Consider the following 15967-nt stretch of genomic DNA (forward strand, 5'->3'; position numbering starts at 1 on the left):
CCAATAGACGGGCAACAAGATCTAGGATGGGCTAGCACCTTGCTGTTGGTCAAAGACGAGCTTAAATAACTAGTGTCTAAAAGAAAGAAGGGCCACAATGTGGGAAAAATGTCCAGTCACAAATAGATAAACTTCAAAGTGAAATTGTGTTCTTGCCCTCCCCCCTCACCACCTTCTTGTAATTGATGGGTAGAAGGGCTGTATTTAAGATAATGTTTTTGCTGTGACAGCTCTGTCAACTTCTTAACTACCCATTTGAAATCATGAACACCCTTTTTGCACAGTTGAAGTCTGTGCTGCGTAGCTTCAACAGGAATCAGAAACCCCAGGAACAGCTCTAACAAAGTGCTTTAAGTCCACCTCTGCATGAAAGATTGCAGCTGCTGACACTCTCATTCTACAGAGCTGCACACATAATTATAATTAATGAGTGGAATTATGGACACAAGCATACCCTTCGTTTGCAACTGAGAGGTGAGCCATGGCGGGCATCTAAGTGATACATCTATAGGGTTAAACCTAGGTCCACCTTCCCTCTCACGCTACGCAAACTATCTTCAGAATATAGTACAATGTTCTCACAGGTAGAGTTAAGAAGAACATGTTAACTGTGGAAACTCGTTTGGGTCAGTGGTTGATTTTGCAAAGGGTGGGATACTGTTCGAAATTCCACACCTGGGGATGTGATGTCCTGAATGGTTTTCATATCATTCAAAGATATTCAGGGGGAGTATAAACTCAATCATAGCCAGTTCTTCAGATACCTCCAGTTGTATCATGCAATAATCCCATATATAGAGCAGTTACAGAAACTCCCAAAGTTTCACCCATTGGAAGTGCGTCTGCTTATGGGGGGAACTGACCCTGCATAAGATATTTCAAGTGTACTGATGACTGACAACTAATACCCCAGACTCTTTTGACAAGTTGAGACCGAAATGGGAGGAGGGCCTGGGGGAGCTGATGGATGATGCGATGCAGGAGACATGAATGGCCCTTTGCAAATCCATAATTGCAGCACAATTAAGAATAATCCAGTTAAATTATGTACATTGGGTTTTCTTACCTGCCGAAGGATATGGACATATGGCCAAATCACCACTCCTTTGTCTTTGATGTAAACAGAAACTAAAGTTGTCATGCATATATTATAGCATTGTGACAAGATAAAACTGTTTTGGGTGGATGGTTGGGGTGACGTACAGCACTTGAGGAGGTATTTGAGTGGAAAAATCCCAAATTACCCTAAAATCACATTATTGCACGTATTCATTGGCATAGATTCGATTCTAGCATTGTTCTGGATTAGTTTTCTAGTTAAGAAACAGAATATCTGGTGGAAAGAATCAATACTATATGACATTGGAGATCCGGAATACTGAATTATGTGCTTCCCACATAAACATCGGAAAATATGGGGAAGAGTGGTGCCAGAATTGAGGAATCACACTTGACCTGCCTTCTAGATCAAAGAAAAGTTGTTGGTTCCTTTTGAATGGATGTCATAAAATAGAAGAAATGTATGTCAGTTTTGCTTGAATGTGGTCTCCTGCTTATAGGCATTCATATAATGTTGTGTATTTGAAATGCAGTATAAACTGTTATGATACAGTGTAATTTATTAAATGCCACTAAAATGTTTTAGTAGGGGGGCGTGTCCAAGATGGCGGAGCGCTAGGACGTGTCCGCGAGCGCTCCGCCACCTCGATCCTGGAAAGTGCCTCGCGGCCCGAGGGGGGGAAGCCTGGAGGCTCCCCCCGCACTGTGAGGTGCCCCCGGGTACTTTGACCCGCTCGGCTGCGGCCGGGTCCGTGTTTCGCTGCTCCCGCGGGGGAGCAGGGCTCGGCCTCGTGGACGGGGTGGAGCCGCGGAGCGGCACGGGAGGTGGCCTGGGCCGCCTGGCGGGCCTCTCCTCGACTACCCCTCCGGGCATGGTGCCATGGTCCTGAGGGCCTGGGGGCTCGCTTGGGGCCCCACAGCAGTTGTATTGCGCCGTGGGACCCGGCACCTGGAGTTTTGAGCGCCCGGAGGAGAGGGCGCTCATTGGTTTTCGGCTGGACCAGGAGCGATCAGCAGGGCCTCCTCATACTGGCGCCTTGGAGTGGGGCCGTTTGAAGTGCTGGGCCGCAGCAGAAGGTAGGGGCCCAGAAGCTTGTACTCCGGCCTACTTTGCTCCATTAATTGAACTTTTGACGAGTGTGGCCCGCACATTTTTGGAAGGGCGCCAGGAGCGGACTGTTGCAAAGGTTGGCTACTAGGGATCGGACCGGAGCACGGACCCGGCCAGTGGGGCGCATACTGACCGGCCCCGTACGGAAACCTTGGAAGCTCGGTGGCAGAGGGCCGGCGAGGCGCAACCAGGCCGGCGTATCATGGTGGCATCAAAGTCCAAACGCAACGCTCAGTGAGGGATTTGCTGGCAGGGACGTGCCTGACACCTGGTACAGTTGCAGAGGACCTACCTGAGACGAGGGCCCTGGAGAGTCGCATGGAGCCAGAGCCAGAGCCAGAGCCAGAGGACAGCTCTCCAGTTACGAAAGGCTTTCTGACATCCCTGTTTGAGTTGAACGGGGAGATATCCAAGAGCTGCGTAGGGACATATCACAGGAGGTGAGGGAGTTACGAGGAGAGGTTACCTCCTTGGGTGAACATGTATCGCAGCTAGAGGACAATGAGATCCCATGCGGTGAAGAGGTGGCGGGCCCGCAACAGGAGGTAGTCTGTCTCCGAGAGCATCAAGACCTCCTCCAGATGGCGGTTGAAGACTTGGAAAACCGCTCGAGGCGACAAAATATTCGTATTATAGGGGCTCCGGTTGGTGTTGAAAAAGAGGACATCGGGGGCTACGTGGTGGACCTGTTTCGCTCCTTGCTTGGCACAGATGAGACACGGGAGGTAGTCCTGGACCAGGTGCATCGGGCTGGGCACGCCGGAGGCTCTGGAGACCACCCTCCTGACATTTTAGCCTGTCTCCACAACTTTGTCCTTAAGGAAAAGATCCTACAGCGGGCTCGCAACCTCCAGTGTTCACTTTCGAGGGCATGAACTCCAGCTATTCCATGACCTATCGGTGCAGACTTTGCAGAGGCGGAGAGAGTTCAGACCGATCACGGAACACTTGAGAGCGCACAATATGTCCTATTCTTGGGGCCATCCGTTCCACTTGGTCTTCCGCTGGGAGGAGCAGCTCCGGCAGGTGAAATCCGTCTTGGAGGCTAGCCGCGTCCTGGATCTGGTGGATATAGGCTGGGAGGCGAGCGAGGGGGCGGCTCTCCCGGAGGGGGGGGGGGGGGGCCCTCGTTGGCGGAGAAAAGAGAAGAAAAGGAAGCTGCAGCGTTTATGGCCTCGGAGCTGAGGTCGGAGAGAGAGGCCGCTTTGAACAATGTGGCCGCTGGAACTTCGGCCTAACTTGGACACCTGGGGGCGCCCGGGTTTGCTACTGGCCGCATTGCTAACATCATGCTGATCGTTGAAGAGGGTTGAGGTGGAGGGGGCAGTGGACTTGATCATCGGATCTGGTTGGATATACTGCCCTGTGGAAACTGCACCTCGCAAGTATCGACAACCGAGGACTTTTGTGTTCTATGCACCTGTTGTGCTTATTAGTTGTTTCTTGTTGGGTTTCCCTGCGATGCTGGCCTTTGGTGGAGATACCCTTGGGCCTGAGTGCTCTAGGTGGTCTAGATTTTAATGTCGGGTAGTCCTCGGCTGTGCCCCTGCATCCTCTGCTGGCTCCCCTCAGAATAGGCTATGACCATTAAATGTTTAAGTTTAAATGTAAGGGGGCTCAATAACCCTACAAAGAGGCTAGCTATCCTATCAGCTCTAGAGAGATCGGGGAGTCATATATGTCTCTTGCAAGAGATGCACCTTGTCTTTAAAGATACCTACTGTATGCGCTCTAAGTGGTTCCCCAGGCAGTTCTGGTCCTCGCTACCATCAAAGCATACAAGGGTGGCAATACTTCTATCACGTTCATTTCCGGGGGAAGTGATATCAAAGCTGCACGAGGTTCCAGGGAGGCTCCTGGCCATGAGGCTTAGACTGGGGGGTTTCTCCTTCACGATCGCCTCCCTCTATGCACCTAATTCCCAACAAGAAACTTTCCTGAGACAGTCTTTGACTCCGCTGCTCCAATCCCCTGATGGTGCTGTATTGCTGGGGGGTGACTTTAATTTGGTGATGGATGGGGACTTGGACCGCTCAGGTCGGTATAGGTGCGAAAGCAGCTGAGGAGACTGGACTGGGACAGGGCAGAGTACGCGGTAGTCCGCCTCAAACAAAGTACTATGTAGGAAGCAATAAGTGTGGGAAGTTAGCGCATAGGTTTAGAGCGCAGCGAGCAGCATCAGTGATAAAAATGGTGCGCTTCCCATCTGGAACAGAAGCACACACGAGTGACCAGATAGTGCAGGCTTTTGCGGAATTCTATTGAAATCTATACAGGGCTGAGGAGCCTGGTGCCTTAACCCCAGAATCCTTCTTAGTGGATATAGCAATCACCCCCTTGTCTTTGAGAGAGGCGACCGCGTTAGATTTACCTATAAGGTCGGAAGAGGTTATATCAGCGATCGCTCGGCTGCAGACCGGGAAGTCACCTGGCCCGGATGGCTTCTCAGCGCTTTTTATAAATCCTTCTGTGTGGAACTTGTTCCTGTTTTGGTGCGACTTTTTAACTCTTTTCGTCAAACGGGCGCCCTTACGCCTAGCATGTTAGATGCTACCATCGTGGTTATCCCGAAACCGGGGAAAGATCCTGAGGAATGTGCTTCATATAGGCTGATCTCCCTTCTGAATATTGACGCTAAATTATTCACTGGCATTTTGGCACATCGTCTCAATTACTATATGCCGGGGCTGGTGGATCCCGACCAGGCGGGATTCATACTGCATAGGCAGTGCAGCGATAATACTAAGCGACTGCTTCACCTCTTGGATAAAACCGAACGCTCTCGTAGGGCGCCGCTCTTCCTGTCCATCGATGCCGAAAAGGCGTTCGATAGGGTTTACTGGCCATACCTGTTTAAGGTGCTTGAGCGCTTCGGACTGGGATCGGGCTTTATGGCATGGATTCGCTGCATTTATCAAGCGCCTCAGGCGGTGGTTCGGGTCAACAGGACACTTTCCATGCCGTTTGCCATCCACAGAGGGACCAGACAGGGGTGTCCGCTTTCGCCCCTCCTTTTTGCGCTCTACATGGAGCCTATGGAGCAGAGGCTCTGAGATAACCCTCGGATCAAGGGCGTGAATTTTGGGGGAGATGAACACCTTATATCACTATATGCGGATGATGCCATCCTTACTCTGGTGGAGCCTATGGCCTCACTACCGCTGCTAATGGGTGTCTTAGAGGAATTTGGGCGGGTCTCAGGGTTCCGAATGAATATGCTTAAATCGCACGCTATGGGATCTGAAGGCCCGATTCCACTTTACATGGTCCTCCTCGGGGCTCCCATACTTGGGGATTGAGCTGGGCTCCTCAGTTGCCCGCACAGCGACGTTGAATTATGCGAAACTAACTCGGGAGGTGCATCGCGACCTAAAGGCATGGGGGAAATTGAAATTGGCCTGGTTGGGTTAGGTCGTGGCAGTGAAGATGACCATCCTACCACGTATATTATATCTGTTCCAGGCGCTCCCGTTGGAGCCCCCTCCGCGGACGATAGCAACCATCCAAACAGCGGTTCTAAGATTTATATGGGAAGGGAAGACGGCGCGGTTATCGCGGCAGATCCTGTATCGCCCCAAGAGAGAGGGGGGACTGGCGGTCCCCTGTCTCCTTCGATACTTCCAAGCAGCACTTGGATCGACTTCCGAGAAGCATTGGTGTTTTATGGACCAGGCAGTGGCGGGCTCTCACATATGGAAGGAACCCTGGCTTAAGCGAAGGCACAGGGATTGTATATATCCCCGGTCACGGAGGTTTTGATGAAAGTATGGGATCGGGTGGCCGACGGGGTCGGTTTGACGAACTTTCCGTCTCCAATGACTCCTCTGGGCGCGAACCCCGATTTTGGCCCGGGCCTACAGCCTGAAGCATTGCGTCTGTGGTATGAAGGGGGCTGCAAAAGGGTGGGATACTTATTTGAAGAGCAGGGGGTTATCCCCTTTGACCAGATGAGGGAGCTATATGGCCTAACCAAAGCCGACAGGATGATGTACTATCAAATAAGACACTGGGCCCTGCTTCCAGCCAATCGGTTATTAATAGATAGACCGTTAACACCGTTTGAAAAATGGATACTAACGAAAAAGGATGATAAGCGCATGGTCTCTGAGCTCTTTGTCCTTATACGAGGGGAGGCCCGTTCGACCAAGACTAAGGGACAAATGAGATGGGAAAGGGAGCTTGAGAGGGAGCTATCGGAGGATGAGTGGGAGAGTGTCTTTCATAGGGCGCACCACACAGCTTATCACTCTGCTGGTACAGAGACAGCCTATAAGGTAGCCTCCTCCTGGTATTACACCCCAAATAGGATCCACGCTTGGGATCATGACAAATCTAGTCTTTGCTGGAGCGGTTGTGGGGGGTGGGGGGGGGAGGCTCCCATGTGCGTCTGCTATGGCATTGCCCCAAACTACACCGGTATTGGAAGGACATATTAGATACTGTGGACAGTGCTTTTGACACTCAGATCCCTAGATTTCCTGCATATGTTTTATTGGTCCTTCCCAACGCCCTCACGTTTCCCCTGAGATCATTGAAGGGCCGGCAGATGGCTTTAGCCTTGAATGCAGCAGTACAGTTGTTGCTATCTATGTGGGGGACAGAGCGGATTCCGACATCAGTCTCATGGCTGCATAAGCTCTGGTTTATTCTCGCTATGGAGAAGCTTACCCTGTCTTCTCAGCAGCGGAGTGGGGACTTTAAATAACTGTGGCAACCATTTTTATGTATCCTGTCCGAGGAATTTTCAGAGCTGACATGCCCAATTTATCTGAGGGTTCTGAACTTGAATTGAGTGCAGGGGATCATATTTGCAAAGAGATCTGTATATGGGACTAGCTTTATATATGGTATCAGAGACTGGGATTGTTTGATCATTGAATTGCTAGCCAGAAGCGGGGAAAGGTAGTTGTATTAAATCATTAACCTAATTTTTTTCTATTGTTTCGCATTGAGTAAGCTAAAACGAGCCTTTGGGCAATATTGTGATGTATTGCATATGTGATGTTCGATAATTGAAAACTAAAAAACAGATTTGATCCATAAAATGTTTTAGTAAAAAAATAAATGTTTTGATGATGACACTATAGTTATGTTTAGTTTTGTGCATGGCTTAGTAAATAATTATGATATTAAATTTTTTCTCATGTAGTTAAATCCCCATGTAAGCGCTTTCCAAAGGAAATTTGTGGGTGAAGTTAAGAAGTGTGAAGAAATGGAAAGAATACTAGGTAAGTATATTATAAAAATGTTTCCTTTGGTTATGTAGCTTCACTCATCATTTCTTTTTTTTTTTAATGGAATTTGATAGGATGCCCCCAATCCCATGCTTTTCTTTTTCATTTGATTTATGGGGAGGGGTGCCTCCATCATGCTCTCACGTCTGCCCTACACTTTCTCCATGCCTACTTCGCTTCCCTGTATAGGCCACAGTGCAGGGCAGTTGGGTGCATAACCATTGCTGTACCTAACACTAAGGTTGTATGCCCACTCTCTACCCCTGTCTCCCTAGTATCAAATCTGAGGTTTAAACTTGGCCCTCCCACTTAAATTAAGGATGTGACTTCCTCCTTTGTCTTTCACGTACTGATCACATACTGCAGTTGGTGCTTTGACATCCCTGACACTAGTCTGTGGCCGTGTCCTTTTCCTGGACATGTCTGCTTATCTAATGTGAAGATCTGAGTGTAGTCAAAATATGTCATTGCAGCGGCCCTGTAAAATTTGCTTTTGAGTATATAACCTGCCCTCACTATGATGCTAATCATCTCCTAAATAAATTACATCAATCATTACATGTTCTAATCTATGGCATCATTAATAACAATGCTACAACATCTGAAAATTACAGCACTGTGCATGGCGGGTGCACAAGCAGTGAATAATAAATGAGTGGCACATTTTATAATTACATTAGTATATTTTGTTTTTATGAACACCTGCAACATATCCAAATATTGTAGGCCACAGTATAATTCCCAATGCCCCTGTAGCCCATGTCTGCTCTCCAGCGAGCACCCAGTGTGGTGCTGGTGGAAGCCGGCTCTTTTACTTTGCCCCTGCAGGATTAGGAGAAGCTTTTTGTCTCTGCTCCTGCTCGAAACAAGCAAATGTTTGCATCAGTTATCGGGCCCCAGTGGGCTTGACTACCTCGCCGATGATCAGGGAAGGGACTGTGCGTCCCCCTCCCCTTAAATAAAAATGTACCCCTATTGAATGAGGAGAGGGGGGCCCACATCCCTTTCCTATTAAAAAGGACTGGAGCCCCTTTTCTATATATATTTGTATTGGATGCATGGAACCACTATGCCAAATTATGTTAAATCAAAATGTTTTTGCTGGGGGTATGGGGTTAGGGAGGTTTCCCCTCACCAGGACTAGTTAGGAGGGGTATTCCTACCGTGTTTCCCCTACGCTTTAAAAAAAAACTTTATTTTAGGGCAGTGAACTGAGTACCCAAGTCCTAAAATAGCTGCTGCTGTGGTGGTAGCCATTCAGATTTTACCTTCTGATCTGTTGGGTCTGTGGATCCTCGGCAGCCTGATAAATACATGCAATTTGAACATTAATTTTTCAAAAAATACTGAACAGATTCTACAACACATTTTTTTAAAAAAGCATGCTTTCTGAGACCAAGATCTAGCTTTCTGCCAAATTTGGGTAGTTTCGTTCAACAGCTTTGACTATAGCTGTCTAATTTTATCAAGGAAAACTGTAAGGGGAAAATGTGTTTTGAGCCCCGCCTCCCCTTCTTTTTCTTAGCCCCCACTTGATGGATCACCCTGAAACTTTCCTGAAAGGAGCCGAGGGGGATGTACACTTTAAAAAAAAAAAAGTTTTAGGAAGATTTGTTAAAGGGTGGCAAAATTATTAGCAATCCCAGTCCCAATTTGTTTTCTATGGAAATGTAACGATAACAACCCAAAGGTGACTTTTGTATCTACACACACACACACACACACTCTCTCTCTCTCTATATATACATATATATATGTATGTATATCTTCCTCCTCCTCCTCCATAAGCTGTGCATGATGACGAAGCAAATTAGAGTTAGTTGACCAAACTAAAATTGGCATATTTCAATGTTTTTTGGTTTTAGCTTGTGTCTTGTTCCAATATGCAACTGTCACTTTAACCGTTATTTTTTTCACTGACACTGTATATCTAATTTGCCAATGCACAATGGCTGCCAGTGCATCACAATATATACACACACACACCTGGGCCATATTAGAATGGTGAAATGCATGTGTGTGCGTGTACTCATATGGTGTAATGCAATAAAGACCATTTTGCCATCTTTAATTTACTGTTCCAACATGGCCGGTGGGCCTTTTAGAACAGTAAATATGTGAGGAAGAGCACAAATCAAAAACGTATTGACGAAGCTAGTAGGTCGCTGATAGCCCTTTAAACGTGAGGCTTGTTGGCTGTGCCAGTGCTTGTTTTTTGTCCTTTTCTTACTTCAATAAAATGGGACGTTTGGCATATTAAACACTCCACTTGGTTAATCTTTCCCAGAGATCCTTAAACAATGATTCCGTAGTTTAGGAGAGAAGACTCTTCTTTGTTGTTTCCTTTTGTTGGCAGGTTATATAAATTACAATCAATCTAGAACAAATTCATTAGAGAAGTCTTGACAAAAAGGTGATTTATTTTTACTGTATTGTGTTTACCAGGAACTTACTGGAGTGAGTGATGGAGAAAGGGTGCGTTTGTGGAGGAAACGTATAAAAGCAGTGCCTTCTGTGTTTGTGTTATAAATTACGATTATTAGCTTATTGAATAATTCATTTAATTGTTTTAGTAAAGTTTTTTTTGTTCTTCAAGCACAAATGTTCACATAAAAATGTTTAAGTTCTTAAATATCCTTGCTGACTATTTCTTGAGTTTGGCTACTGAAGTGGCTCCTTCAGTGAAGTTATCATATTCTGTTCCCTCGAAATGAAAGACTAATATTCCAAAGAACTCAGTGAAAATCTTTGATTTACTATACAATTACAGCAGAGTATAGTATCATGTGGCTGATTTCCTTCTGCTAACGACCAATGCAGATCATGGGAGCATAATTTTTATGGTTTGGCGTGACAGCGCAGCTGTCACCAAACAATTATGTGGAAATCACAAAGACAGGAGCGTTGGCTGTGCCCACCTGTTGGAAGTCTAGAATACATGGTTTGATTGGTTTGTGCTTCCACAAAAAAGTACTTGCCTTCCATACAGCTTTTGCACAGCTGTGATAATTTTGTCTATTTATCCAACTGCCTGAGCTTTTACTTGCATGACTTACATGACGGTGTAATGTTGTTAAAGAGTCTTAGATCATTTATCTTGTAGCAGCACAGATGGGAGGAGAGAAATCATTAGCCTAAGTTTTTTATTTTTATTTTTTTTAATAGGTCTGCCTTGACAGTGCAACTGTCTCTTGACCTGTTAACCCACATCAGTTGTACTCCTCAGATCTTTGCTGCTACACCAATACATCTTAATTCCCATGATAATTACTTGTATTGGTTCACATTACCATACTGCATTATTTTAAAGACAGACATATTAGCATTGCCATTGCTTGTTTATTTGCCCAGCTGTTCTAGCTTGAGGTGTCAGGTGCACATACATGCCACTGTAATGCTATTAAAGTGTATTGGCTAACTAGACAATTATTGCGTTTGTTTGCTTTCACGCATTTATTAAATCCCACTCTAACTACTTGTAATGCTTCACATTGCCATTATTCATTATTTTAAAGCCAGGCCTATTGGCATAGCCAATGCTTGTTTATTTATTCAGCTCCATGGGCTTGAACATGCAGGGGCACACACCTGCCACTGTAATGCTTTTGGATAACGAAATAGTTTATGGCATTTTTCTCTGTCGCCAGCACAGATGGGAGGAGGGCAGTCATTAAAGTATTTCAATGCGTGCATCAGGTTGAACATTTACACCATTTCAAAACCAAATCCTGCGCACTGCAAGAATTGACGTGACATCTTCCTTGTAAACTGCGTTTACAAAAATAATTCACTTCACTCGTTCGTCAGTATACTTTCACCAGAGTAGAATAGCCTAGAGAGCACAAGAATCATGCAAAATGAAATGCAAGTCATACTTCCTGCTCAGTGTGTCTGAAGAAAGAACCGCCGAACTATAACAATTTCGTTTTAGTGTTTCCTGTAAACTTCGGTGTAAGGATTTCCTGGCCTGCTGTTTCAGGATTGAGAAAATGACTGCAAAAATGTGCGAAAGAAAATTAGACTTGATGCCTCTCAACTAGTAAACTACTTCATAGAACGCAAATGCACAGACATTTATAATTATATAACAACACCGGTTTATCCTTCAAGAATCCTATGATGGGAATATGTTATGAAGTCCATATTAAGATATAACCTCAGTGACTTTCAAAGCCCGCCTACTTCCAAACATGTTCTGTGGGCAATTTTGAGAACTTTGAGCTCAATTAAACATCTACTGAACATCTGCTGATTAGCAAAACATCACTTTTTCAAACTTTAATGAGGCATTGTGATGGGAAATAATTGCTGTTTGATCTTGTATTTATCTCTGCGGTGGCTTTAGCTGTTATTTGCATAGTGAACTTTCTTTCACCGGTCTGGCATTGTAGCTCTTTTAGAGGTTCTGGTCCTTTCCAGAGCTGCTTCTGAGAATTTGATCCTTGACTGGCTTCTAATTCAGATATTGGTGAATGTGGCAGTATTGTCTGTGTTAATAATGGTATACTGTATAGCTTAATAATTCTTGCTGTCACCATTGAGACTATTTATTTGATGCAGTAAATTATGTATCGTTTTATCTTTAGCAGCAGAAGCATAATTTCCAAGATCTTGCAGTTTATTTTTATTTTTTTGCTCCTGGCTCCTCTCTCTGCTAGAGCCAACTACAGACCGTTCTTCCAATCAACAAGTCTACTTTTTTTTTCTTCTGTTGGTCCTTTTATCATTTTGTCTTTTTTTCTGTCACTTTCTATGCTTTAAGCTCTTCTATGATGTTAGGCCCTCAACTCCTTTACTATTTCTTCCAAGTGTAGATTTATACTTTCATCTCATTGTTGGTGAGAGATTTCTGGTTTGAAAATCATCAATATGAACCTTTACTGGTCATGTTTTGACTGTCAATTCTGTATAGTGTGTGCTAGCTAATCTGTACGTGTAGTGGTTAAAGCCATCTTGAAGGGTCAGACGTTTTACTGAAAACAGCCTTAAATACCTATAGAATACAAAGTAAATGGTTTGCAATACAGGTGTTTTATTGGATTTTTAAACTCTATTGAGTTTGGTATGAACTATAATCAGCATTTGCATCTGATCATGGTGTATTTGAATTCTCATGGAGTGAATACCACATTAAATTCCTTCCCATCCTTAAACCACATTACTTTGTTGCCTTTTCCACACAATTTGCTTTGTTTGTTTTGCTTCTGCATTTATAAGTTAGCCATTCTCTAGGTTGTCATATACTTCACTTTTAAAGACCACATGTGTCACATAGATTATTGTTCCTATTAAGACACACTTTAGATTCCATATTTAATTGATACTATTTAGGACGGTTCCGAATATAACGTATTGATGATAGTGGCTTCAAGACACAATGCAGCACTGTTCGCTATAAACTATTGCTGCCTTGTTTTTTTTTCTATGAATATTCAGACTCTATTGGTACTCTTTCAGCATATTTGTGATTGAAGTCCTGGGACAGATTTTCTTCATTTAGAATGGTACTCAGATGTAGGTTGTTTCGTAATATACTTGTTCTCACTCTCATTTCTAATGATATAATGCATTTTTTGTTGATTACCTCTGTGTGGCATTATATCCATAATGATATTGCCCTTTGTAGGGTCCTTTACTTTAAGAGTTACCTATATTGTTAACATGTTTTTTCTAGCATAGACTCTTCGCAACCCTTCTGGGCCCCTTGTAGATCAAGGTTCTTTAAACCTTATTTTGATGTTGTGCTGAGTAAATTTCATACCATTTTGTATCCAGATAACCTCCCATAGTGAAAATGTCCCCTTAAACAAATATATTTCACAGTCATCTGTTGCAAAAATGTTTTATGTGCTTTATAGCAGAGAACCTTTTAAAGTGGAGTTTGTTGTGTCTGCCCACATAGGGTCTGAGGACAAGATGGATGTTGGGTGTATGTTTGTGTATGAAGGTTGCTTGTGCACGGGTCAAAGAGAATGTGATGAGTAGTGGGGTGGATAATTGTATAGGTGTGTGCATGGGCATATTGATTGGGGGGTATGTGCTAGGAGTGTATTCCTTTAGGGAGATTGGGTGTGTGTGCACTGATGGAGATTATGGTTGCTTGGTGGGTGTTATTTGTATGTGGGTGAGTGTGAGTAGAGTCTAGCGTTATTATGAGCACAAAATGGTGGGCTTTGTTTGTGGCAGGTAATGGTATCTACCAAGAGAGTGATGGAAATTGTTTGTGCAGTTTAAGGTATGTGCATATGCAGTATGCGTGTCTGTATGTTATGTACATGCAGAGTGTGGCTTGTGGTGTGAGTGCTGGTCTGGCGTGGTACGCATGGATGAGTTGGTGAATATGTGCATGCTTGATGGGTACAGTGTATGCAAAGAAGCAGTGGTTTCTGCGCACACAGTAAGGAGTCTGTGTATGTGAATGGGTTATGTGCATTCACAAAGGTTTTGGCATGTGCAAAGTATGGATGATGTGCATGCACACTAACAATTTCAATCTTTTTAGGTTGAGCGCACAAGCGTTCTGGCCTATTGTAATCTATCTGTGGGCGTTTAACCATAATCAATGTCAATGGTTCATGGGCTTGCCGTTCAAAAATCCTCTGTTATCATTGGTAAATGCTTTACGTTTGTCCCTCCTTGGGGCAGTTTTGTTACCGCCTTGGCCAGCGATCCTGTTACATGGATAATTGCACGTTTGCCGATACGTCTAAACTGCAAGCAAACTTCTTTTTCCTTTTGTGTCTGTCCTTCGTGCTTATGCTCAATGCGGCTGTGGCGCTTTGAATCTGCTTGCTTATGTCAACTGTTTTACTTTTCATTTTCAATTTATGTGGCAGGAAAAGTCTAGTTAGAAATTTACAATGCTAATAGCTCTAACTCTAGCAAACGCTAGACCAATTGCATTACGAATGTTTGTTCTTATGTGCTGCCCCCCTCCCCCTCCAAACTAGTGCACAGGCCTCTGTAGCTGTGATTGATGACACTGAAAAGTAGCAACTTTTTCCTAGTACTAGGTGACTTTAATTACTGGCTAGACCAGCCAAGAGAGGCAACCTTTGGTTTTTGAAAGATGTAGAGTCACTTTGCCTCTCACATGGCATCTCCTTGACGCAGTTTTTGAAACCATGCAACTCAGTTGTGAGTTTGGCCCCTGCATCCCTCTGGCCTGGTCCACCGTTTTGGTGTTCCTGTTTTATGAAGAACTGCTAAACAGCAACATCACAGACCTCCTAAGTCGGTAACTACTAAAATAAGTTTGAGACTATTTTCCCTTCCAAGAAGTTTCTAACTATTTGACACCATGTTGCCTTTAGAAACCTGTGTCTGCCCTGCCAGTCCCAAACATACAGTTAACCCTTGCTTCACTTCAGAACTTGCTTCCTTGATGATAGAAGCACCTAGGATAGAGGCATTGGAGCTTTAATTTTGACTTGGTAGCTAAAATACAATATTCCTCCACTCTTACAAAATAATAACATATACAAATAGTAAACCCAAACGACTATCGAACACACATTATCCAGGCTCCTAATCTAGCCAAACAATTGCTCAAGATGATTAAGTATTTATCTGTGCTGTTGGCCGGAACCTTGTTGTGACCTCTCAAGCACTCTTCAACACTTTATCAATCTTTATTTTATCACTAAAATAGTTAAAATTAGATTACCGAGCAGATAAGTCCTCCCTTTTTGTACCAACCCCCAAAGATAGATGCTCCTTCATTTTTACCTTCAGTAAAGTCTTAAATGCTGAAGTAGGTGTTCTGGCTGTCCCTCTGATAACTGCTCCACCAAGTTTTTGCATCATCCTCCTCTTTTTCTGGCTTCCGATCAGAATATTCTATTAAACCAGTCTCTTACCAAGGAACCAGATCATTGGAACTTGGCAATCATTACACCTTTGTAGAGAAACATCATTCTCCCGGAGGACAATGCATAACATTTGTCCCATTTTCATACTGGCACTTCCTTTCTGCCCTGACTCCACTCTTTTCAGGCAAGCTTCATATTTACTCCTTGCATTAAGAGCTTGATTAACATAGTGGCTTCAGGTTTGGCCATTGCATGGAGTAGGTTGTGGTCTGGAGGATTTGTGCAGATTGGTCGATATTTGGTCGTGCTCTGGTCCTCTTGGACCTTTTGTTAGCATTCACTACCATTCACCACTCCCTACGTTTGGATAGAGTAAAAGAGGGGGGGCTAGATGATCTGGCTGTCAAGTGGATAAACTCTTTTCTCACTGTTTATTACAGCACTGTCTTCCTCGCGCTTTACAGATTAGAATCCAGATCCATCAGCTCTTCTGTACCTCAGGTCTCAGTACTTTCACTACTCATATTTAACATCCAAATGATACCCATTTCCAGTCTCTCACACACTATGGGAGCCCATGTTTCTATGCATGGTCATGAGACCCAGCTAATAGTCAGGCTAGCCACCTTCCTGACCATTTGTAAGGGTTGAACCTGCGAGTGCGTGCCCTAGCGAGACTCAGTTGTGTACAGTAAAGGGGTTGGAGCCTGCCTGTCCCTTACAGTTTGTTGGCTTGTGTGGCACTCTTCTTT

General features: G+C 44.4%; 1 protein-coding gene across 1 annotated transcript in view; it reads left to right on the top strand.

Annotated features, from left to right (window-relative positions):
• ATP6V0A2 (ATPase H+ transporting V0 subunit a2) overlaps positions 1-15967 on the top strand; it is a 407112-nt gene that overhangs the window by 28181 nt on the left and 362964 nt on the right. The window contains exon 2 of the mRNA XM_069215012.1: positions 7320-7398. Coding sequence (XP_069071113.1) covers positions 7320-7398 — 79 coding nt within the window. The remainder of the gene's footprint in view (positions 1-7319; positions 7399-15967) is intronic.

The sequence above is a fragment of the Pleurodeles waltl genome, chromosome 11, assembly GCF_031143425.1.
Source record: "Pleurodeles waltl isolate 20211129_DDA chromosome 11, aPleWal1.hap1.20221129, whole genome shotgun sequence".
Taxonomy (NCBI): Eukaryota; Metazoa; Chordata; class Amphibia; order Caudata; family Salamandridae; genus Pleurodeles; species Pleurodeles waltl.